The sequence below is a fragment of the Botrytis cinerea genome, chromosome 12 (genome assembly GCF_000143535.2).
Source record: "Botrytis cinerea B05.10 chromosome 12, complete sequence".
Taxonomy (NCBI): domain Eukaryota; kingdom Fungi; phylum Ascomycota; class Leotiomycetes; order Helotiales; family Sclerotiniaceae; genus Botrytis; species Botrytis cinerea.
In genome coordinates, this window is record NC_037321.1 from 2,037,274 (window position 1) to 2,059,751 (window position 22,478).

The 22,478-nt window shown below is 43.8% G+C and overlaps 9 protein-coding genes across 10 annotated transcripts; 4 read left to right on the forward strand and 5 right to left on the reverse strand.

Annotated features, from left to right (window-relative positions):
• Positions 1 to 1,107: 1,107 nt before the first annotated feature.
• On the reverse strand, positions 1,108 to 2,279 carry BCIN_12g05900 (hypothetical protein). Its single transcript, XM_001551193.2, has 4 exons — positions 2,005 to 2,279; positions 1,927 to 1,952; positions 1,707 to 1,875; positions 1,108 to 1,640 (listed from the first exon to the last, which is right to left on the reverse strand). The coding sequence occupies exons 1-4, from the start codon at positions 2,187 to 2,189 to the stop codon at positions 1,274 to 1,276; spliced, it is 747 nt and encodes a 248-aa protein (XP_001551243.1). The 5' UTR covers positions 2,190 to 2,279; the 3' UTR covers positions 1,108 to 1,273.
• A 724-nt stretch (positions 2,280 to 3,003) lies between these two features.
• On the forward strand, positions 3,004 to 4,558 carry BCIN_12g05910 (hypothetical protein). The gene is made up of 5 exons (XM_024696542.1): positions 3,004 to 3,368; positions 3,440 to 3,747; positions 3,794 to 3,947; positions 4,008 to 4,131; positions 4,197 to 4,558. Exons 1-5 carry the CDS (start codon positions 3,078 to 3,080, stop codon positions 4,460 to 4,462), a joined length of 1,143 nt encoding a protein of 380 aa, XP_024552353.1. The 5' UTR covers positions 3,004 to 3,077; the 3' UTR covers positions 4,463 to 4,558.
• A 590-nt stretch (positions 4,559 to 5,148) lies between these two features.
• On the reverse strand, positions 5,149 to 7,221 carry BCIN_12g05920 (hypothetical protein). Its single transcript, XM_001551191.2, has one exon. It carries the CDS (start codon positions 7,152 to 7,154, stop codon positions 5,334 to 5,336), a length of 1,821 nt encoding a protein of 606 aa, XP_001551241.2. The 5' UTR covers positions 7,155 to 7,221; the 3' UTR covers positions 5,149 to 5,333.
• Positions 7,222 to 7,387: 166 nt separating this feature from the next.
• Positions 7,388 to 8,602, forward strand: BCIN_12g05930 (hypothetical protein). Its single transcript, XM_024696543.1, has 2 exons — positions 7,388 to 7,711; positions 7,793 to 8,602. The coding sequence occupies exons 1-2, from the start codon at positions 7,531 to 7,533 to the stop codon at positions 8,419 to 8,421; spliced, it is 810 nt and encodes a 269-aa protein (XP_024552354.1). The 5' UTR covers positions 7,388 to 7,530; the 3' UTR covers positions 8,422 to 8,602.
• Positions 8,603 to 8,813: 211 nt separating this feature from the next.
• BCIN_12g05940 (hypothetical protein) lies at positions 8,814 to 10,210 on the reverse strand. Its single transcript, XM_024696544.1, has 3 exons — positions 9,967 to 10,210; positions 9,360 to 9,914; positions 8,814 to 9,306 (listed from the first exon to the last, which is right to left on the reverse strand). The coding sequence occupies exons 1-3, from the start codon at positions 10,118 to 10,120 to the stop codon at positions 8,882 to 8,884; spliced, it is 1,134 nt and encodes a 377-aa protein (XP_024552355.1). The 5' UTR covers positions 10,121 to 10,210; the 3' UTR covers positions 8,814 to 8,881.
• Positions 10,211 to 10,647: 437 nt separating this feature from the next.
• On the forward strand, positions 10,648 to 12,236 carry BCIN_12g05950 (hypothetical protein). The gene has a single exon (XM_001551187.2). It carries the CDS (start codon positions 10,704 to 10,706, stop codon positions 12,063 to 12,065), a length of 1,362 nt encoding a protein of 453 aa, XP_001551237.1. The 5' UTR covers positions 10,648 to 10,703; the 3' UTR covers positions 12,066 to 12,236.
• A 452-nt stretch (positions 12,237 to 12,688) lies between these two features.
• On the forward strand, positions 12,689 to 13,438 carry BCIN_12g05960 (hypothetical protein). Its single transcript, XM_001551186.2, has one exon. The coding sequence runs from the start codon at positions 12,890 to 12,892 to the stop codon at positions 13,316 to 13,318; it is 429 nt and encodes a 142-aa protein (XP_001551236.2). The 5' UTR covers positions 12,689 to 12,889; the 3' UTR covers positions 13,319 to 13,438.
• A 57-nt stretch (positions 13,439 to 13,495) lies between these two features.
• BCIN_12g05970 (hypothetical protein) lies at positions 13,496 to 14,042 on the reverse strand. Its single transcript, XM_024696545.1, has one exon. The coding sequence runs from the start codon at positions 13,875 to 13,877 to the stop codon at positions 13,569 to 13,571; it is 309 nt and encodes a 102-aa protein (XP_024552356.1). The 5' UTR covers positions 13,878 to 14,042; the 3' UTR covers positions 13,496 to 13,568.
• Positions 14,043 to 16,138: 2,096 nt separating this feature from the next.
• BCIN_12g05980 (hypothetical protein) lies at positions 16,139 to 21,825 on the reverse strand. 2 transcript variants are annotated; one of them, XM_024696546.1, is made up of 6 exons: positions 21,472 to 21,825; positions 20,177 to 21,203; positions 19,542 to 20,099; positions 18,813 to 19,489; positions 18,474 to 18,506; positions 16,139 to 18,089 (listed from the first exon to the last, which is right to left on the reverse strand). In XM_024696546.1, the coding sequence occupies exons 2-6, from the start codon at positions 20,959 to 20,961 to the stop codon at positions 16,489 to 16,491; spliced, it is 3,654 nt and encodes a 1,217-aa protein (XP_024552358.1). In that variant the 5' UTR covers positions 20,962 to 21,203; positions 21,472 to 21,825; the 3' UTR covers positions 16,139 to 16,488. The 2 variants fall into 2 exon arrangements, with proteins under 2 accessions (XP_024552358.1, XP_024552357.1); XM_024696547.1 differs by having other exon boundaries at positions 20,177 to 21,825.
• Positions 21,826 to 22,478: the final 653 nt, after the last annotated feature.

Here is a 22,478-nt window from a genome sequence, read left to right on the forward strand (position 1 = left end):
ACAACCCGCCTGGTCAATGGAAGGAATATCTGACGACGACGTGGCTAACTTTCGTCCGGTTGCACTGTGGCCTTGTATGCTGGGTAGGGATTTCTTTGAGCTCCTATGCATTGTACATTTGCATGCACAAATTCCGGATGCGAACCAAATACCTTACACATATGCCAAATGCCAAGCACGTACTGTTCATGGAGAAAGCGGAGTTCATGAGTGGAACAACCACATTCGCAAATTCAAATTCAGGGTACGCTTTCCAGATTCTTAGATCCATTAATCAGTCTCAAAATACTCAAGATAATGGTATCTAGCCTTGCGTCACAGATCAGAGATGCTCGTATTCGAGTTGAAGTCGCACTCGAGCTCGCAGTTGACTCGGCAGAGTTGGGAAGTCTTATCTCGTGCTTGTTCGACTTATGTCGCAAATTTTTGTCAGCTCTTGGAATAAGTCATATTGAGTATCTTTTGACCTTGAGATGAAACGTTTTTTGAAAAGACCAAAATGCCTTTTTGAAGTAATTGAAGACTTTCACGTGATGCTCTATCATGATCGTTATTATTTTCAAAGAAACACCACCGAAATGTACCAAGAAGAGCTGTTGTTGATACAATTCTTAGTATTGCACGAGGTGTACAAACTATCGACTTTGAATCAGGCCGCAGATAGGTATTAAAGAGGCGAAAGACATATGGCAGTGAGGATTCGCTGGTGGCTATTCACTACTTCACTGACTTCAGGCTTGGGTATAGTAATGTTAATCAGAGTGTTCAATAGCTCGGACTACAATTCAATAATATAATGTTTTGAATATCCAAAAGCAATTAGAAATCTGAAAATGATTCAATATTCTAATTGATTTGGAGACTTAATAACCTTTATCATTGAATAGTAGTCCGAGCTATTGAGTACCCTAGTGTTAACGGTATGTATATTCTCCAAATCTATAATTGCTGTGAGATGTGGTTAGATATTGCACACATCTTGTTCCCTACAACGACATAGTCAAATCAACCTACAGCCTTGTTGAAGAGATCTGCTTAAGGAATGAACGTTGATAGACAGTTGCTATCGAACGTAATAGATTGTACCTGAAATACTATAGCGCACTTGTGAATAACAGACTACAGACGGTTGCAAATTACTGAGACAAATTTTCATACTAGAGGTGGCTTTCCTAACAATGAGATGACAAGCCTGAGCGCGCTCGCTGTATCGTCTTCACGAGAACTCGCCGATGGCTGAGCTTCTTGATCACAGCTATCCCTTGACAAAACCTTAACAAAACATGATGTTGATATACCACAACATATTCCACTTGAGACCCTCTAATGCTCTATCATCCCGTTCATCCAACTGGCCGGCCTCAAACTTTTTGACCAAAGCATCCAAAGAATATCTGCACCAAATGATAGTTCCTAACCTCCACGCCCGATAGACAGACCACAGTCCAGATATACCGAGGCCAGCGAGTAAAGCAGGACGCAGATAATTACGCCCCGAATACAATGCTGCATTTAGAGTCATGCGCCAAACAATCTTGGATACTCCGCTGATCTGTCGGGATGAACGCAAGTTGTACATATCGTTTCCCAGAATGCCAGTCTCTTCATTGATGTCTGCTAATAGCGTTTGTGCCCAAGCGCTGAGGAATCAGCGATAGTTAGTCCGTATACCTCTTAAAGCATTGGATCGAGCGATCTGGACTTACAACCCGTACACGAAGAGTAAGTAGTAAGGGACATATGCGAATCGTCTGTACTGCAACTCAGAGTAATAGATTTCACGAAGCAAGATCCTCATTGACCCAAATTCGACGTGTAGAAGATCCTGTGATACCTCAAACACTACCGCGGCAGGATCTGAGGGTTCGTCGTTTACTTTGCATGTATTTAGTAAGAAGCTTGGTCAGTCACAGTGACGGGACGTACTCAAGGCTCTTCTTTCCGAATCATCACTATGATAGGGATGTTAGTGATTGCATCTCAATTTTAACATCGAACACATACTTGTGAGCCACATCATGCGGACGATATTTGATCAAATCCCTCAAGTCAAAATCCGCGCCACTCCGCTCTATTTCAAATTGAGTACCGAGGGTCACATGGGGACTACGCGGCATTTCGAATTGAATACCGAGGCACTCATCGAGTGCGGAAGCCCCTACATCAACTTGGTCGAAGCTGGTAGACATCTTGATGGGGAAGTCTTGCAAGAGTTAGTCGAGCAGTCGGTCGAACATTTAGTGACAAGTTATCTCATCTGCTTGCTGTTTGTTGTTCGCGAAATAAAGAATGCTCAGCCCGGTTCGTTGACCGCATTAGGTCTAGTGAGGGCGGAATACGGTCCCACGGCAGCGCTCAGGATGAAACAAAAGTCAGCCACGGCAAACAAAGAATCTGAAGTCGAGACGCGTAGTCTTTTTTCCCTTAGCCGTGCAACGGCAGTCTAGAACCAAGCATCCCATCTAATCGGACTTTAGATTGATGCAACGGACTCAATTGGGTTCTGACTCACAAAGAAGCTTGTGAGCTCGTACTGTCATTATCTTACTATCATTGCTGCTACTATGAAATCACTATGTCGCCGGCAGCTCACATCGCATGACATCCCAAATTCCCTTGCTCTTATCAGTACAGTACAGTAAATCCCCGGTTATTCCGTGATCAAAGTCGATTCCTCACTTAGAAGTAAGTAAGCAATCAAACTGTCTTGACAGCAGCCCAAGAAGTCTTTCTAACTGGGAAGTCTGTAGAGGAAAATAAATTTCGACCATCAAATCGAATAGGGGTTAATAAAGTGCTCTGTGGGTTTCATCTTCCCGCCAGCCATACGCCCCCAAAACTTCCTTTCCCCTTCGCCAACGATCGCAGCCTCTCACTAGTAGTTCTTTGACTACGAGGCTAACAACATGGCAACAAGATGGAGCGGTCAAGGCTGGATCATTGATTTGCATTCGTAGCATGCAGTCGTTCACTCGGATTTCATATCAGAACCCTTTTCCTTTCGACAATCCTCTCTAATTCTCTCTTTTCTCATCATCTACTCCAAGCTCCAACAACGCAGTACCTGACAGTCAACCATGACCTCATCCTCAAACCCATTCGTCCTCAGCCGGCCGATATCGAGCCCATACGCGTCTTTGATCGCAAGACGTCGGCCAGCTCCAGCTCCAGCTCCTGTTGATGTCGACTTCACGGTTCGTTTGTCGGTTTGGAAACGAGGATCTTGTCAGACGAATTCTCATCTCGCCAACCACATCCGCTACATTCTTCAGGAAATAGACGGGAGAGGAGAAAATTCAAACCCTTGGACTGTTACTGCTTTGCCTCGTTCCACTTATCCAGTGGGGCCGTTGCCTCAACCAATACAGGTACGTGATCAAAAGTTTGGCGACCGCAACTTTCTTAGCCATGCCTTAAAGTATCTCTACTGAACTGACAGGCGGATATTTCATGCCGTAGCATGGAGATCTTGTTATCGGAACCGTCCAGCCTAGAGGATGCATACGAGGACCGAATGGAACTTGTGAACTGGTTGTTCCGACACTTTCGGGCATTTATGAGCAACCAAGACTATGTGGAGTCAATCTACTCTGACCGCCTAATCGGCTTCGCACTCAATTATCCGTCGATTCCAAATGGGGAGACTTCCTATATCAGACTCAACGTTCAGGAGTTCCACCTCCCAGAAATCAAAGAGTGGGAAAAAATCAAGACCGAATTTGTTCGAACTAAGTTCTACCATGGACCGTAAGATTGAGCTTCATGGTTGCGTATCTCGTCTAATTATGTGTAGTCTCCTGGCCTTGGATCGCGTGGCAGAGGTCGTGAAAGCCTACAAAGAAATGATACAAGAGATTCCGAATGACACTTTCCCAGATATCTATGCTAAGATAGGACTGGCTGCCACAAAAGCAGCAGCTGGGGTGCTACCTGATTTAATGGAAAAGGTTTTTCTCCCAATCATTCAGAACCAGTATAGACGGGCATTTCAAGCTGACTATTTGCAGCATTCTTTGTTGAAAGATATCGATCGATCTACTGTCGATGATTTAATTTATCGATACACCCCGCCAGTGGTACGATGTATGGAAGAAGTTTTAGACGCTTTGGAGAACATGGCTATGGATACCAGTATGTGAGATTGTACAGAAAACTTTGTTTTGATAGTTTCATTCTGATATATTGTGTTTGACCAGAGTCGAGGGAGCCATGTCCTCGTCAAACTTACGACGTGCTTTCAAAGATATACCAGCTTAAGCGAAAGACTCCAGCGCTTACTGCCATGCTGATGTTTCTCGCGGATAAGAAGGCACAACAGAAATTTATATGGGGCACCGCTGCTGATTTAATCGTTTTCAGTGGCATTATATTATGTGCCGCGCCCGTTACAGCAGGCTTCTATTCTCCTACTGCATTTCAATTGATGAGTTCCTTCTTTTTCAGGAAAAGAAAAACAATCTGAACCTTGGCAACTGAAATTCTGTGCTCTAAATCTGGCCCGATAGGCTTAGATTAAACTTACTCGACAAATCTCTTGGGTCATTGATAATCGGTATCACTAATATTAGCACACTCGGGCGAAGCTATACTTGCTGCTTGATGAGATGTTATGGTACTTGCATTGCAATATCTGCAGCTTTCATGCCCGTCCCATCGACCTCCATGCACACACACGGCTGAGAAGACTATACATTCCTGCCTTGAGATCTGGCAATCTTAAGATCATTTCTTTTTTTTTTTTTTTTTTTTTTTTTTGCTTTTTTTTTGCCGTTTACTATTTTTCATGAGCTGGTTCTTTGGGACCTCTCGTTTCTGAAAAGAATTATCATGTGTCTTGTTGGATTTTGGGATGGTTTGAATGATCTAATTGATTGATTGGAAGATTTTGTGTGAACGTAGTGAAGGACTTCAATTCAATGGCTACTGGAATATAGCTACGGTAGTGTAGTTAGTAAACCCCTAAGCGAATGCGAAAAAGACTAGCTCTTTTATTAGTAAGTCTATATAAGATTTATTATTACTACTTTCAATATGTAGCTAGCTCTTTAGATAGAATACAATTAGACATACAGGACCTACGCAATTCGTGGGTGCTACGTCTTCCGTACCTATCCTTCTCCTACAAACAGATTTAACCATCTTGATTATTGAATTATAGTCTGGATTATTGGATACTGTTGGAAAGATATGACGCGTGCATCTTACGTGCATGTATAATATCTTTCGCTGCTGGATTTAGATTGGGATCACTATAGCAAATTCTACATAGTCAATAATACATGCATTCCGCTAGCCTACTCCCTTGATTGCGAACAGATACCCTGGTTGTACGATCATTCAGATTCATTGTAGACCATATCCATATTGAATGGCATCATCTTCTGCAATGTCTGAATGTCGAGATTGTCGAGCCAACTTTGATCTTCGCCTATAGTCATATCGATGCCGCTATCGTGAGTATTTACTTGCGAGGGTCCATTCGTCCTCATTTCTTGGATGTGGAAAACTTCAATAGCAACCTTCTTGATTTGTTGGAGAACGAGCTGTGAGAATGCCCAGGTTTGACTCAACGACTTTAAGACGCCGATGATCAGTGCCACTCGATCTCGATGTTGTCCCATGCAGTTTCCAGAATGGACAGAGCATGCTGACAGCTGTACGACTGCGCCTAGAACCAGTCCACAGATGAAAAATGGGCTGTGATTTTGCACCGGCAATCGTAACGCGGCGAGATTCGAAAGCTGTTTCGAGGCTTCGGTTGCCTTTATAGCATGCACGTGTTGGGTAGAGGAGGGCGATACATGGAGGTCTCTTTGGCCGCCTGCAATGTCGGCTGTTGCTGCAGGCGTTGAAAGTAAATTGCTCCGTGGAAAGTGCAAGAAAAGACTTGCGTATTGGATGATCATATGCGCCTGGAATAGAATTTCATCAACCTCGCCGAACTTGTCGATAATGTCGGCTTTGCCAGGTGGAAGATGATGGGCCCAGCCAGCAAGAGCATTATCAACAGCTTGTACTTGGTCGTGATGGACATCGTAATTTCCAGTCAGGGCTAGAACTCTTGTAAGAATACGCGCGGCGTCAATCCTATAGCAAAATGAAGAGAATTGAAACTCGTCGTCCGCAAATAATCGATTGTCGTATTGTGCTACTGACGGGGGGTCTGGCATGCAGGCTGCATCTGCAAAAACGGCCTCTTCGCAAGGTAGGAGCACATCTGACGCGAAGCTATGAACGTTGAACTCAGACTTCCTCCAAAAGGCAGCCATGATGCTGTTGACGACGTAGAGCTCCCACCATGTACGGCGTAGGCTTTCTTCCTCGATGGTCTGTTGTCCACCATGCGCGGCTGCAAATTCTCTCTGATTCATGCCTATTTCCAAAGCAAGACTAACGGCTTGGGCGAGCATTGCTTGAGCCTCCTTGATCTCATTCCGGCCATGCAGCGCGATTGCAAATAGCAAACGAGCTTGCACCATAGAAGTTGTCTTTTGTGTATTATCGGCAACTTCGTCAGCGGCGATGGTGCGAAGTCGACTGCTTGATAGTGAGGAAGAGTAATGACTTCCAATAAAATAGACCACTTGCTGAAGATAATTCGGATAGCCCCGATTGAAGTAAAATGGTTTTGGAATTAGAATTGGATGAGCAGGATGAAAATATGTGTAGAACAGATCGACACACTGATTTGCATCGATTGATGGTGTTATGAATGTTGAATGGCCCGAAACGGAGGACAGGGTAGGTATTTGGAGGGTGCCATCGCTACTGGTTTGGCTCTCCAAAATTCTTGTTCTCGTCTCATGGCAGCTGCTGTCTGAAATGTCCAAATACTCACCAGGTATCTGCGGTAGGAAACTCGTGACAGTCTCCCCGGATCGTGGAGTAGAATTTTCAGCAAGTCGATCTGACCGTCTTGTGCCAAGAGCCAGTCCTTGGGCCGGGTCTGGTTCTGGATCGCGACTTGAACAACCTCTGTAGCCGCGCCGAGATGGCATATAGCTGCATTGTAAACTTTTCCCAGCGCAGCGAGCACAGGTCGGCTGTCTCCCATCACACCTCTGATGTTTTTTGCGGCAATTTGTGCATGCGAGAGGGGCAGGTCGGAGTGGCTCCTCGGGGGGAGGAGACAGGTTCGGGGACGTTGTAGACATATTGGTGATGAGCTCCTTATAGCTACTATTCAATATTCAAACTTAAGTGAGATCTCGGGGTACGTTCTTTGAAAGCATCGGCGTCTTGAGCATTGAGTCAATTTGAGGTCCACTAATAGTCTCTGAGTTGGCCGATGATGAGCCGATGTCGAATAGCTTACGTTAAGCGAGGTCGCCGATATGAAAAGCCCGGTCTAATCCAACGAATTATAGAACCAATAGCTCTTCTCAATGAATTAAACGCATAATATAACCCAAATTGTTCGAAATTTTGACGTGTGAAGTCTGACAGTCGCTTTTGGAAGATAATCACACTGTTTTTAGTGGTGTTTTTCGGACACTATTTTAGAAACCATTATCGACAGGCTGTAGAGATATGTCCCACCCACCTACATCACCCGCAAATACACAAATTTCGCCACCGCGTAGCTCAAGGCACTCTACTCGCCTGAAACAATTTCTTCAAACCGTTGTTAGGGATGACCTCCTAATCGAATGCCAACTTCTCCTGCTCTCATTCAGCATTGGAATTCAGGATGCAGCTTCATTCCCAGACTGTGCGTCTTTCAATTTTTCTTCCTTACTCTTTTCCAGTCTGTCATTCCATCGTTTTGATTGTTGAGTTTAACAAGCCTTAGATCACTGCTTTGCATCCAACCAAACGGGAAATACCGTCCTCCTGGCTGCAGGCGCTGCTAAACTCACAGCGCTCTTCTCCCTTTCCAATATTGGCACTTCTCTTTCTATGTTCGTGCTTGGTGCTTTCCTCCTTGGTCAGCTAGGAAATCACCTCGGTCCACGTAAGCGCTGGTGGCTAATCTTGACGTCTGTTTTTCAGACTGCTCTTGTCTTCGCTGCAGCTGCCCTTCAATATTCTGGTCCCAATCCAGTAGAAGCTACTGGCCCAACAGCTCTAGCGGTCCTTTCGCTTTTGGCATTCAGTTCTGGAGCGCAAGTAGCCATGGCGAGAGGGCTACAGATTACAGAAATCACTACCGCGATGGCGACCGCTGCTTACGTTGACGTTTTAATCGATGAAAAATTATTTGTAAAACGGAATAGAAAGAGAAATAGACGGATTGCATTCTTGTTCAGTTTGTTCATAGGGAGTTTTGCTGGAGCTTTCGCTTATAAAGCGCGTGGAAGTGCGTTTGCGTTGGTAGTAAGTGGAGTGGGGAAGGCGGTCGTGTCTATTAGTCTTGTAGTGAATAAGGGAATTGTAGAATGTAGAGAGAAAAGCGAGACGAGAGGGGAAATACTGGTGTAAGATTACTACTTAGGAATGGTGTTGAATAGCTTCTGGTGGTTACTGTCCAACATCTGGCAATTTACTTGCAGTTTATGCTATACGAGCTATGAACACCTCCAACGGGACTGTAATGCACCCAATAGCGATTGAGAGAGGAATCATTACTATCATTACAAATAACACAAATATATCAAAAGCAACAGCGACCGGTGCCGCTACCGGTGCGGGATCGACACTAGCTGCTATAAAGTGAGTAAGATTAGCCTTAGACTTACAGTTGTCATCGACTCATCGCTGATTTCCTGGTCTAACACTGAAGTTATCAGAAAATCATAATTTTGGCTTTCGTCAAAAGAATTACAATCATGAAACATCTACTTGATTCGCGTGGAGGAAATTTACATAATGTATGAAAACAATACTTCAAATCTAGTATTACAGTAGTGAAATAGTATACATCGAATAACATCTTTCAAAGTCAGGCCGCTCTTACGTCCCATGCTATGTTCTTCAACTTTAAGGGAAGGTGAAGCAACGAATAACCTGATGATGTTGGCTTTGGAAGACGGCCAGCTCGGATGTTGATCTGCAGGGACTGGTGTAGCAACTTTGGCTCCGACAACTCAGCATCTCGCGTCCGCCGTAGCGTCACGAAATTTGCCTTGTCTACATGGTCATTTAGATGTGTGTTATTCCTCCTTTGATCCTTGACGCTCAACCATGGCACTGGCGCTCCACGTACATTTGAAGGATAATCATGACCTGTCCAGATTTTTGTCTCGTCTGGTAATGCGAGTAACTTGCGTCCTGAGTTATATAGATCGTCAGCGCTGCCGCCGGGGAAATCACAACGTGCAGTGCCAATGTCTGCATGGAAGATTGAGTCACCGCAGAACACATTCCCTGTAAGAAACCAATTAGCAACTTTATACACATATGGTTGTCTGTGATCACACCTCCAATTTTGTATCCAACATGGTCTGGGGTGTGCCCGGGCAAGTGCACAATAGTAGCTGTTAATCTCCCAATATCAAAAGTCTCATCATCGTCAAAAAGCTTATCAAAAGCATTCTCATACTCATGTGCCGGAATATCATAAATCTGACTAAACAATCGTTGCACCTCCCCAATGCGCTGCCCGATACAGATTGGAGGTCTGTGACCTTGTTGCTCAGCTAGACAATCTTGAAGATATGATGCCGCAGTGAGATGGTCCGCATGAGCATGCGTTTCCAGGATCCTGTCAATCTTGTAGTCCTTCTCCTTGATCATTGAAAGAAGTGAATCGGCAGTTTGGGAGCTAATGATCTGTGTAGCTGGGTCGTAGTCCAAAACCGGATCAATAATGACGGCTGTTTTTGAAGAAGGATCAGCAACCACATATTGCCATGTTCCCGTCTTCTCTTCGTATACACTATGGATAACAGGCTCCTGAGCTGCACACGTCTCGGAGCTAAACAAAGCTCGACCTTTAGCCTCATGCCGTATTCGTTGAGTAGGCCTGTATTTCACTGTCAAATATTAACATGAGATAGCCCGGTCTCTTAGAGTTTACATCCATACTATATGTATTCCCAATTCTAGCGTTATGATAAGAAGAATAGCTTCGCTGACTAGTGATGCGTAGTAATGAAGTCGTCGGGCCTGTGACCGGTACTAACAGTAGACCTGTTTTCGCCGGCCATTGCTTGCTAATGCTGTGACAGAGAGTGTTCATAATAATTTGTTAAGTGTCGCTGGGTTGTATCAAAAAGATTGAACTGATGTTCGATATTGCACAAGATAATCAATCCTTTACAATCTTTTCAGAAAATGATCTAGATTGTTCCATCATATGTCCGCTGAAGAATCAGACCTACTCTGTGTATATTAAGCTCTTCTCCGTGGTCGCCGATCAGATCCCGCTCGGACGCGGCTTTGTCGCCGATTTGCTATAGTCGGGGACAGGCTGCGCAACGGGTACCAGCGAAGCGAATAATGGCCTTGACAGGTACTCCACAAAGCGGGTAGAGCCCCTGACGGGTAATCTGTGGAGTAGATTATCTGCAGATTACGCACGGGTACAGACAATTTTTGCCCCGATTAAATCGGGGACCGGGAACTAGAACGAGCTATCTATTACCCGCAGTTCTCCGGCTTGTAGCAAACCAGGTATGAAAGGCTGACGGTATCTGGGCCCCTTGATTTTACCGAAGCTCTAGAGTCCGAAACTTTTTCAATCATTAAGATACGTCTTTTCACCAAGATAATTTCTTTTATGTGTCTTTTCTCCCACGCATCTAGATTGGGCCTCACACCATATGATTGCTTCTAAGCCCAAAATTCCTGGTGGTCGCGCAGTAATGGCAATGTTTACTCCAACACGCTCTATCATCCCCGCTCAACTTATACGTACAGGTCGAAAGTTTGCAACCTTATCACCTGTTACTGGTTCCGATCGAAATCACAAAATCGTGGTGGTGGGCGGCGGTTCTGCTGGCCTCACCATTAGCCATCAACTCCTGCGAAAAGGCAAATTCAGCCAGGACGAAATTGCAATCATCGACCCGGCAACGTGGCATCACTATCAGCCTGGTTGGACTCTTGTTGGAGGGGGTCTAAAAACGAAGAATAGTTTGCGGAAACCGCTGAGCAGCTTAATTGATCCGAAGCTTCGATTTTATAATACAGGCGTTAAAGGCTTCACCCCGGACGACAACTTCATCACATTAAGCAATGGAGATAAGATCAACTACGATCAACTCATTGTCGCTCCTGGTATAGCAGTCGACACTGGTAGCGTAAAGGGGCTGTCAGAAGCTCTTTCGAATCCAGATTCATTGGTATCTTCCACTTATTACAATTGTGAAAAAGTTTTTGGTACAATACAGAAACTTCAAAAGGGAAGGGCCATCTTCACACAACCTGCTGGTATTATCAAGTGTGCAGGGGCACCGCAGAAGACCATGTGGCTCGCACTGGATTATTGGAAACGCGCAGGTCTATACAGCAATAATCCTATGTCCGCGATCAATATTACTTTTGCAACTGGTCTTCCAGCAATGTTTGGGGTGCCCAAATATAACATCAAGCTTGAGGAACTGCGGAAAGAGAGATCTGTTACGGGATTATTCCAGCACGATCTTATTGCTATTGATGGCAACACAGCAATATTTAATAGCCCGGATGGAAAGGTAACAAAGGACTTTGACCTTTTACACGTAGTACCGAAGAATCGACCGCACGATTTCGTTAAGAATAGTGTACTTGCAGATGAGGCTGGGTTTATAAATGTAAACAAGGACACCCTTAGACATCAACAGTACAACAATATTTGGTCTGCTGGCGATGCTTCTAATCTACCCACCTCAAAGACAATTGCGGCAATCACTGGGCAGGCACCTGTTTTGGTCCGCAACCTACTCTCAAGTATGGATGGCAGAGATCCAGAAACAAAATATGATGGCTACACATCGTGCCCGCTCGTGACTGAGTATGGTAAGGTGATTCTTGCTGAGTTCAAATATGGGGGAATTCCGAAAGAGACGTTTGGATGTTTGGGCATCGACCAAGCAGTTCCGCGCCGAGCATTCTACTATATGAAGAAAGACTTCTTTCCGTGGGTATATGGGAAGTATATGGTGAAGGGGACTTGGGGTGGTCCAAAAGGTTGGATCAACTAAAGGACCCCGTAGACCGGCGTGATTTCGTACACAATAAGAATCCTCTCAGAATAGATCAGGTTGTTCCGAAATTTCTGTCTGCTACCTGTGTTTACAAAGCAGAGTGCTGCTTTTTTTTTTTAATAAAAAAAATATGTAAAGTATATGTTATAATAAATTAAACTTAGGGCAACTTTCATCATGTAATAACACAAAGTTGCTTTGTCCGAATCATACTATGCTGTTGACTAAGTCTTTCAGCAAGGTTTGGTTCACTTGATAGTGTTCGGCAAGATTTGATTGCCCTTTTAGGTCACCGAGATGGTCCCCGAATGCACGTCCGGAAAAGATAATTGCGCATTGAAATTTGTAAGATAATTACCATTGGTAATGCGAGATACAGTTGACCTCCTCGAGCAAAAGTGCTATGTCGTAACGCAATTTATAGTATCAAGATAGTCAGCATTTGCAAGACGTTAGAAAAAAGGAGATTGTTCTTAGGAGAGGAAACCCCGATTTCCCCGAGGTCCCCGCGTTCCTGAAGGCTAAGGCACCGATATCGCATTGTCGGGAACGTGCTTCTTGTCCATAAGCGACGATCGAAGTGTTTCAAGGCTAGCGATTGCATCAGAATATTTAACCTTGGCACTTTGATATATTGTAACGACATCTCCCAAGTGCTGTCATCAAAAACGATGGAATGAGCTTCTTCCTTCTGACTACCGCAAGAAACCCGTCTCTTTCGATCCCGTCTCCATCACAAAGCCGGTATTGAATCCAGCCAAGCTTTCACCGTTCCTTTTGTGCATAGACGTTGAAAGAAACTATCACGTGCGCTCTGAACAATGCGACTCCCAGGCTTCCTCTTCACCAAACCAATTGCAAATACTGGCTCTGTCGCAAGGGATCATCTTGCAAACGAGCGAACGTTTCTATCCTGGACACGGAGTGGTCTTGCTTTTGTCGCTCTTGGTGTAGCACTAGCTAAACTCAACGCTCTCGAAGCGCTATCCCCAGCACTCAAGCACGATCATGACGATTTGGGATTGCCATCGGCGGCTTTGGTAGGATCCGGAGGAGGCTGTTTAAGCTATGGGACTATGCGATATTTTTCAAGCTTAAGGTTGTTGCAAAAAGGGCTCTTCAGGCCAAATATCGCAGGGGTGGCGTTTGTGGCTGTTACAAGCGTAGCAGTTGCTGGGGGTGGCATTGTTTTGGTTGTTCAGCAAGAGAAAAAGACGATACGAGAACGTCTTGGGAGTGAGAAACGATGAAGGATATTTATAGGCAGAAGGGAAGCGTCAATGAAACCGTCAATGAAGGGTAGTTATGAGACAACAAGAAATCCTTTTGCAGAGCAATCATATGAAAGTTTTGGCCCCCTCAGATGTGCAGTGTTGACTAGCTGCCGTATCGACAACTTTTATTGCCAGTTGCTACCTCAAGCATCATACACTCAGGAATTTCCAAGGGAGCTTACGAGGCTCTCGAGTTACGTGACGGTGACGAGTCCATCTACCAATGTTATGGAGTTCCAAAGGCGGTGCAGATCGTCAATGAGATTCTTGGGCCTGCTATCATATCCGCAAGTTCGATGTTGGCAAAGATCTCGCGAACATTGACGTTTTTGCGCGCCAAATTGACGAGACAAGTAACAAGAGCAAGCTTGGAGCCAACGCTATTGTAGGCATTAGCATGGCTTGCGCAAGAGCTGGTGCTGCCGAACAAATGACTTGCAACATTATCGTCCACTCTTTGATTCTTCACTGACAGTTTCATAGAACGTCTCTCTATGTGAGTTCCTCCGTCAGCAGCTCGGCTCGCAAGAGCCATATATCATGCCCGTTTCTTTCTTTAGCGTTCTGAACCGCGGAGTATATTCCAGAAACCTGATGGAATTTCAAGAGTTCATGGTTACACCAGTTAGAGCCACCTCACTTACTCACGTCGTACAAATGCGTTCAGAAGTTATCAGACGCTGAAACTGTCATTAAGACCAATTTTGATGGGGTTCGTGAGCTCTGCAATCTGATGATCTGCTTTTTATCTAACGCCCAATAGCAATCGTCATCGGAGACGAAGGCGTTTTTCTTCACCCATCTCAAAGCCACACGAGGCCGTCGATCTCCTCGTCACATCTATTGACAAGTACGGCTATACAGGAAATTCCAATACTATCATAGATCCAGCATCTGGCGAATTCTAAATCGGATATCTATAATCTTGGATTCAAGGAAGAGGATACTGCAGCAACGGAAACAAGGCTCAGCACGCTCGAAGTTAGCGATTTACATCACCACCTACTGGAGAAATGCCCTATAGTACTATTGAAAGATCCTTTTGTGAAAAATGACTAGGCATCATGGACTGCGTTCAGTAAGACCTATGATATTGAGCTTGCTGGTGATGATCTCCTAGCAGCAAATACCGAGAGAATCAAAATTGCCGAAGAAGAGAAGGCCTGTAACCCACCACCAATAAAGACCAACCAAAATGACTATTACTGAGGCAATGAAAGCGTATGTACTCAATCTAAGTAACATGATAATAACACTACTAGTTTCAAAAATCTGATAATAAAAAACTCGCATTCAGCTTTGGCTGGAGTGTGTTTGTGTCTCGTTACTCAGGTGACACCACTGATGATTTCATAGCCGATTTGACACTTGCTCTTGGGACGGGTCACTTGGAATCCGGTAGTGCATGTCGTGGTGAGTGAGTTGCAAAATACAATCGATTGATATATATCGAAGCAGAGTTGGGTGTCCGATTTCCGATGTTCAAAATCAGAGATATATATACTGGGACGAATCTGGGCACACACGTGGTATATGATTGTCAGGTTGCGACGATAAATTTCTGGCGCTGGGGGAATGACTCGGACGAAAGTCACCAGTCTCATATTTTGGACTCCTCGTATAAAAATTAAACAGTTGAGAACTTACGGGTTCTACAAGCAAGCGTGTGCTCTTATTGCAGGAGTGAAATTTCCAGTAGAGTATCCGCGCTCGTGACTCTCCTGGAAGTCCGTATGTGACAGCTATTCTTCAGACTCGATCGTACTCTTCATTAACAGTCGATCCATACACACTCCATCCCAAGGAAACACATCTACAATTCTGAAGCCCATTTATCTCAACATGCATCTACAAAAAAGTATCCGCTTCCAGACAAGCAATGATCGATACATCCCCAAAGACTTTAGCCAGGCAAAAGATTCATTCATATCTTGCACCAAATTTTAGCCATGATTTCCCATTTCCCACTCGTGCGAACTCAGCCACGCAGCAAAATGCCAGTGCAGTATCAATATCATCTTGGAAATGACCAAAATTGAAATCCTCAAAATCAACACACCTAATAAATCGATTACTTTACTTCTCATTCCCCGCTCGAGATGTGAAGTGTACATGTTTTCATTAACCGACACCACAAATGTCGTCCCAGCCTGCTCTGGATGGGACTTGATTATAGATTCAGATAGACTAGCCGTCGGGGAAAAAGAATTTGTCAGACTGATCCACAGCACTCATAGAAGCTTTTTTTTTCTTTTTTTCTTTTTTTCTTTTTTTCAAGATATATAAAATTTTATTTTTAGTTCTTTAATCTTTATGGGGGCCAGCCCCCAAGCCCCCGATCCTCGCTACGCTCGAGATTTAATTATAAATAATAATAATATTGTATCATATTCATAATTCCAGATTCTATAATTTCAAATTCCACACATCTACACATCCACACCCCCCCCCCCCCCCCATCTCCTCTAAAAGCACCACTCAATTCTCCAAAAACATCATTCAATAAATTAACTACGTACTCGGGTTTGATGTATATATATATACTCTCTAACTAGGTAATCTTTAACATTTAGAAAACAATAATTTTATAAAATAAAGAAATAAAGATATACATACTTTTATTCTTAAATTTGAATTTAATATAAGTTATTGATTCATAACATTCGCAATTAAGGGAGTAGATTAATGGAATATAAATATAAATGTAAATCTGAATCTAGAAATAAAAGATATTATATATGTAAATATGGATTCAAGGTGCATGTGTTGTATCTTTCTAACGTATTAATGTATTAATGTATTAATGTATTAATTTATTAATTTATTAATTTATTAATTTATTAATAAATTAATTTATTAATTTATTAATTTATCTATCTACCTATCTACTCACTCGCAGAAAGAGAGAGAGAGAGAGAGAGGATTAGAAAGAAAGAAAGAGAAAAAATATCTCGATAAACACTACTACACCACTACCACTACCACTACCACTACCACCAACCAATCAATCTAATTATTATTATTTCATCTCATCTCAATTCCTCTTTCGAAAAAGAAAAAAAAAAAGAATCAAAGGGAAAATCCTCTCATCCTCATCTCCACCCCCATCATGATTTCTTCCTCCAACTCCATCTCCACCCCCATCTTCATTTCCTCCTCCCTTCCTTTTCCCCCTCCCCACCCTCCCCATCACTGAACACATCCTCCTCCGGCATCGGAATCCCCTCAATAACACCCCTCTCCCTCTTCAAACTTCCCACCTCATCACGCACATCCCCATCTCCATCCCCATCCCCATCCCCATTAAGATTCCGATTCCGATTCCAGTAAAACTCAAAATCCTCTCCCCCATCATCATTAAACATCCCCAAAACATCACGAGCACGCAAATCTTTCTGAGCGGCCACTCTCTCAAGTCGTTGCCACAATCCCTCATTCCCACCCAGATTCTCTCGATTCCCCATAAATTTATTATGATCACGAGCTAAACGAGGAGGCGAAAGATTTCTGATAGTTCTTCTTATTTCCCTGTCACCCATAACATCCAGACCAGGGGGTTCTGGCATCAAGGCCCGAGGTTGAGGTTGAGGTTGAGATTGAGCTTCAGGTCTCCGTATCGGGAAAGGAAGAAAGTTAGGATAATTGTTAATTTCTTGCTCATTTCCATCCGCATATTGAAAAGGATATTGTTCTCTTTCTTGGTCCTGGTTTCTCTCTGCATTTACATTTCCATTCCTATAAAGATATCGATTATGAATTCTTTGAATAAGTTCCTGAGCATTTTGTTCTCTTCCTTGGTCTTGGTTTCTCTCTGCATTTCCATTTCCATCCGCACATTGAAAAGGATACTGTTCTCTTTCTCGGTCTTGGTTTCTTACTATCTCCCTCTCCCTCTCCCTCTCTGCATCTGCATCCGTATATCGGGGAGGATTTTGTTCTCTTCCTTGGTCTTGGTTTCTCTCTGCACTTCCATTTCCATCCGCATATTGAAAAGGATATTGTTCTCTTTCTCGGTCTTGGTTTCTCCCTCTCTCCCTCTCCCTCTCCCTCTCCCTCTCCCTCTCTGCATCTGCAACCACATTCGCGGCCGCAAGTGCAGCTGCATCTTCGTTCCCACCTGCATTAAGCAAGACTGGATCCGGGAAATCCCCATCCTCATCCCCGTCCTCATCCCCATCCCCATCCCCCAAACCCAACTGAACCAGATCACGACCAAAAGACCTCTGCGCAAACCCCCTAGCTTCTCTCTCTCCATTTCTCTCCCTCTCCCTCTCTGCCACCGCAACTACATTTGCATCTCCATTCCCATCTCCAAGCGGATGTTGAAGACGATACAGATACTGATGATGATGAAAAAGTTGTTGAACCGCTTCCCTCTCGTTTCGTTCTCTTTCTTCGTTTTGATTTCCTAACCTCTCTCTATTTGCAATGGCGGCTGCAACCCTATCTGCATTGAATTGGATAGGATTTGGGAGTGCAATGTTCTCATTTCCATTCCCATTTCCATTCCAACATTCAAGATGATGTCGATGAAGAAGAAGTTGTCGAACAGCTTCTCCTTCTCCTTCTCGGTTTCTCTCTCTCTCCCTCTCTGCATCTCCATCTCTATCCCCATTTCCATCTCCAGCTCCATCTCCATTAAATGGGACAGGATCTGGACGAGCAATACCCCCATCCCCATCCCCATCTCCAAGCGCATATCGAAAACCAAGCCCAAGCCCAAGATGTAATCTCGCAAGTTCCAAATCTAGCACCGCAAAAATAAATTAGTACCGAGACTGAAACAGAAGAAACAGAAGAAACAGAAGAAAAAAAGACATTTGCACTCCATCCTGCCGTTCCTCTCTTCAGATCTCCAGAAAATGAAACCATATAGCAACACAACAACACAACAACACAACAGCACAACAACACAACAGCACAACAACACACTACACTCCTCGCAAAACAACTCCCCCAAAAACAAGCCTCTCCCCTCTCCCCCTTCTATAAATCTCAAAAAAAAAAAAAAAAAGAAGATCCGAGAAAACCAACCCTGTCCTTGCCCCCCTCCCTTCTCCTCAATAGAAAAAGAAAAAGAAAAAGAACATAAGCCAAAAAGATAAAAATATAAAATGCAAACAAAACTCACCATTATCACGAAGCCATGCGTCTTGTTCGTGTCCTGTGTATCCGTTAGTCAGCAAATATGCATTAATGTTCTGGTGGTTGCGTTGTGTTGCGTTGTGTTGCGTTGTGCGTGCATGCATCGCAATTAAATTCCTACTCCAAAGCAAAAAAGAAGCAAAAATAACCACATAATATCCATCGATCCAAGGACTTTGGTAATGGTATTTATCTTACTGCCTAGTATCTAGTTTCAATAGAATAGAATACTACTTCTAAGATTCACCCACCCATTGCCAAAAGCCAAAGATCATATAACATTATGGTATCAATTAACGGCAAAAAATCAATACGAAGTACTAACCCATTGCTCCTGGTCCATAAAGGGCATATGGATTTCTGGCAACTGGATCCGCAGCCCTTCTCCTTTCATCATCCTTTGTGACATTTACCGACATCTTAACTCTCAAGTCCTCCTCGGAATATTCGGGATGTTCTGCGCGAACTCTATCCAGTGCTTCTTTTTCGGCCTTCTTAACTTCATCATTATGTCGTTCCTCCACCGATTCAAATAATGGACAATTTCCTTCCTTGCCGCCTCTCTTTACATCATTGAAATGATCGTAATTGCATGATTTGGAACAAACATAGCATTGGACGTTACGACATCCATTGCGTGTACATGTCATTTTATTGCAACCTTCTTCCTTTACAAATGGAGTACTGCATTTGTTACAAGTCCTGATCATTGCTGCAGACATTGCTTCCTCAATTTGTCGTCTAATCGAGAGACCGTTTTCCTTGGCATTTTCTGCACAAGTCATAGGAATATGTGATTCCAATTTACAAAGTCGACAACTGACTTTTTCGCAATCAGGAGCTTGACATTGAAATTCTCGATTAATTTCAACGGGAGGATATTCTGCTGCGAATGGACAAAATGGACAACTGGCGAGATTTTCGATCCCAGCCATACGTAAGACAGCTTCTGCTTCATTACGTTCCAAGGCGACTATGGTTGATTCGTCTAGGAATTGATTTCTGCATGATAAATAAGTATAAAATTGAAGAGCTAATAATTGAAAATACTCACCTTTGTTCAAGAGAAAACCCAGCTTCACATCCATCCGTGGACATACACATTAGCAGATATTTGGAGTTTCCGATTTCCGTCTCCGCTGCTTGTCGTGCACACCCACGGCAAAACCAATGTAGGACTTCTTCATTGTTGCAATGTACCATGCGATTGAGTGGATAGTCCGAGTAACAGCAGCAGCATTCTGACATGGTTCCCTCGGCTTCGGCTCTCTTTAGATTCTCTTCTTCCGCAAGAATTGCTTGTTGTTCGGCGAGGCGACGACTTTCCGCAGTCTTTCGAATCTTCCGACATACGAGTAGTTCTTTTAAAGTATCCGTCTTCTCGGGCGATTCATTATTTTGAATGGACGCCTCAATTCTACCGTCTCGGTATTCATGTGGCATCTTTCTTGGGGTTTTGATTCTTCTATATGGTGGATTGTTAGCATCAAAAGTTCGATCTGCTTCCTCGAGTGTGCGATAGGCAGAGAAAAGGCGATGGCCAGTAGAACGTAGTGTTTCATCTATGAAAGCCAATGGAACCACTGGAAATTCGAATGAAAGCATGCTCCGACTAGAAAAATGTTAGCCCACGAAAGATAGGATGAGGAAATTGATAAGCAGTTGAGATGATCCATATAATATACTCACACCAGTGTCCGCTCCAAAAACAAACTGGGTCCAACGACGCGACCGGCAGCTTCATATTTTTGTATAGCTTCCTCTTCTTCGGTGAGTACTCTCTTCCTCTTCAACTGCTTCTGTACATCCTTTGCTTTTGGGTAAGGAGTTCCATTGTCCAGTATGTGAGAAATCAATTGATCAGAATTGGAAGATATACGTTCGTAGATACCAGCAAGATGATCCCTACAAATATCTGGGAAGACTGCAATAACTGTATTGATACATTCAGTTTTTGTTTCCATCATGGGTGGATGTGAATTATCTTCTGGTGGTTGAAATGGTTGATCGAGACGAGAAGGATCAACAAACGCATGGGAGGCTCGATTGTATTCCGCTTGAAGAGTATAATCTTCCAGCAATACACGATTGATACCTTCATCATTCTCCTCATCCATCCACTGAGCCCAATTCATTTCCCCTTCTTCACCCTTGACAGGAGGAAGATTTCTGGCCATTGCGTTGTTTTCGGGTACAGCTGCCACTGCGGGTTGAGGTAATCGAGGTTGGTACATTAGGTTGTTATTCTCGAGATCAAATATCTGGTTATTGGCACCAAGATACCCTCCGAGTTGATGGCGCTGCATATCTAGATGTGGGGAGTGTGCGGGGACTTCAGGTACATGAAAGGCATCTTCGTAGCCTTCGGAGTCGGAATCCGAAAGTTCAATAAAGTTATTCACTCCATTTTGCATGTAGGGGGGTTTATCTCTCGGCGGTCCACTTGCATGGTTCACTGGAACTGCTTGATTCATGTCGTCCAAGTGAATCTGCGTTTGGCGGTTGATCAATATGACGAGTTTTTGAGTAGTTGATTATTGGGAATGATGTAATAAGTTGTTAACGTGAGAAATATGGTAAAGAGTGTCGTGCGAATAATCCTTTGCATATTCAAGACGCTTGAAGTTGTCGAGGGTAGTGGGTGAATATTAAGTTACGAGAACTAGTGAACCGAGTGACGTTTTTTTAGATCTCATGCGATGGCACTAGGAGTGTACTAGTAGATGATTCGACGTTAGCAGATGCTTCTTTCTCGGTTGGGGGGAATTGTATGCGGTTCTCGAGGTGAGGTGAATGTGCGGATTCTGAAAAGAAATCGCATGGAATGATATTGTTAGACTAGAAGAGACTCGATCGATGAATGTGTAGCAGCACATCCACATCCTCTGTTCATGTGTGGAAAGAACCAACATGAAGTGACACGTCGAAAGTATATTCTCCCCGTCTCGAGGTTCGAAGACGGAAAGTAAATGAGAACATACCACGAAGAATTATGGGATTCACTTGGGTAGTCTATGTGGATGTTTTGGGGTGAGTGAGGGGTTATGAATAAAGTCAAACAGAAGTAGGTATGATGCAACCGTATGCAGAGTTGGTCCAATTTATATTATATATATATGGCATTATATTATCGCCTTACGACGGACGGTGGAAAGTTTCAAGTATGTTTTATACTGATCTGACAGGAAGGTCGTTTGTGAAGACGAGAAGAGAAGAGACGAAGAGAAGCGGAAGAGGTTGAACTTGTGCACAGCATTAGAATCAAGAAGATATTCCCAACCGTTGGCTTCTCATCCATACTATGTCGGTCGGTGGATACGTCGCTAGGCACAGAGGCCGAAAGGGAGTATAAGAGAGTGATGGAGTGATGGAGTGAAGGCAGAAACGAGTGAAGTGAAGGCAGACATGGAGTGAAGGCAGAATCAAGTGACGTGAAGGCAGAAACGAGTGAAGTTGGGAGGTGCCGTTTTTTTCTCAGTGGTTCATCATGGATAACTTTAATCTGCCTAGCAACGCGCATGCATATTGACAAATGAAGGAACATCATCGGTTGAACATGGCACATCTCTCCACCTTTTTTTGCCTTCCTCTCTGACTGGGGTCGCTTGAAAGTCGATAGCGACGAGATTACCAGATTACGATATTTACGATATTCCCATCAAACCACGATGTATGTGGACGCCATTTTTTGATGATTTCCACATTTTCCGTTGGTTGGTCAGAGCTCTTGCGTCCTGGTCTTGTCAAATGAAGCACAGACGTGGGATGGGATGTGAGACCAAGGGTCGCTGATCGGGATTGTGGTGGAGGTGGACGAGGGTTTCTGAAGCCGCCCCACATTAGGAAGAGGATGTATCGAAGAGGAGAGAGTGTGGAGGTGGAGGTGAAAAGTCAAGAGTGAAGAGTGAAGAGTGAAGAGTGAAGTATGAAATAGGAAGTGTGAGTGTAAGTGGTATAGGAGAAGAGTGAAGTATGAAATAGAAAGTGTGAA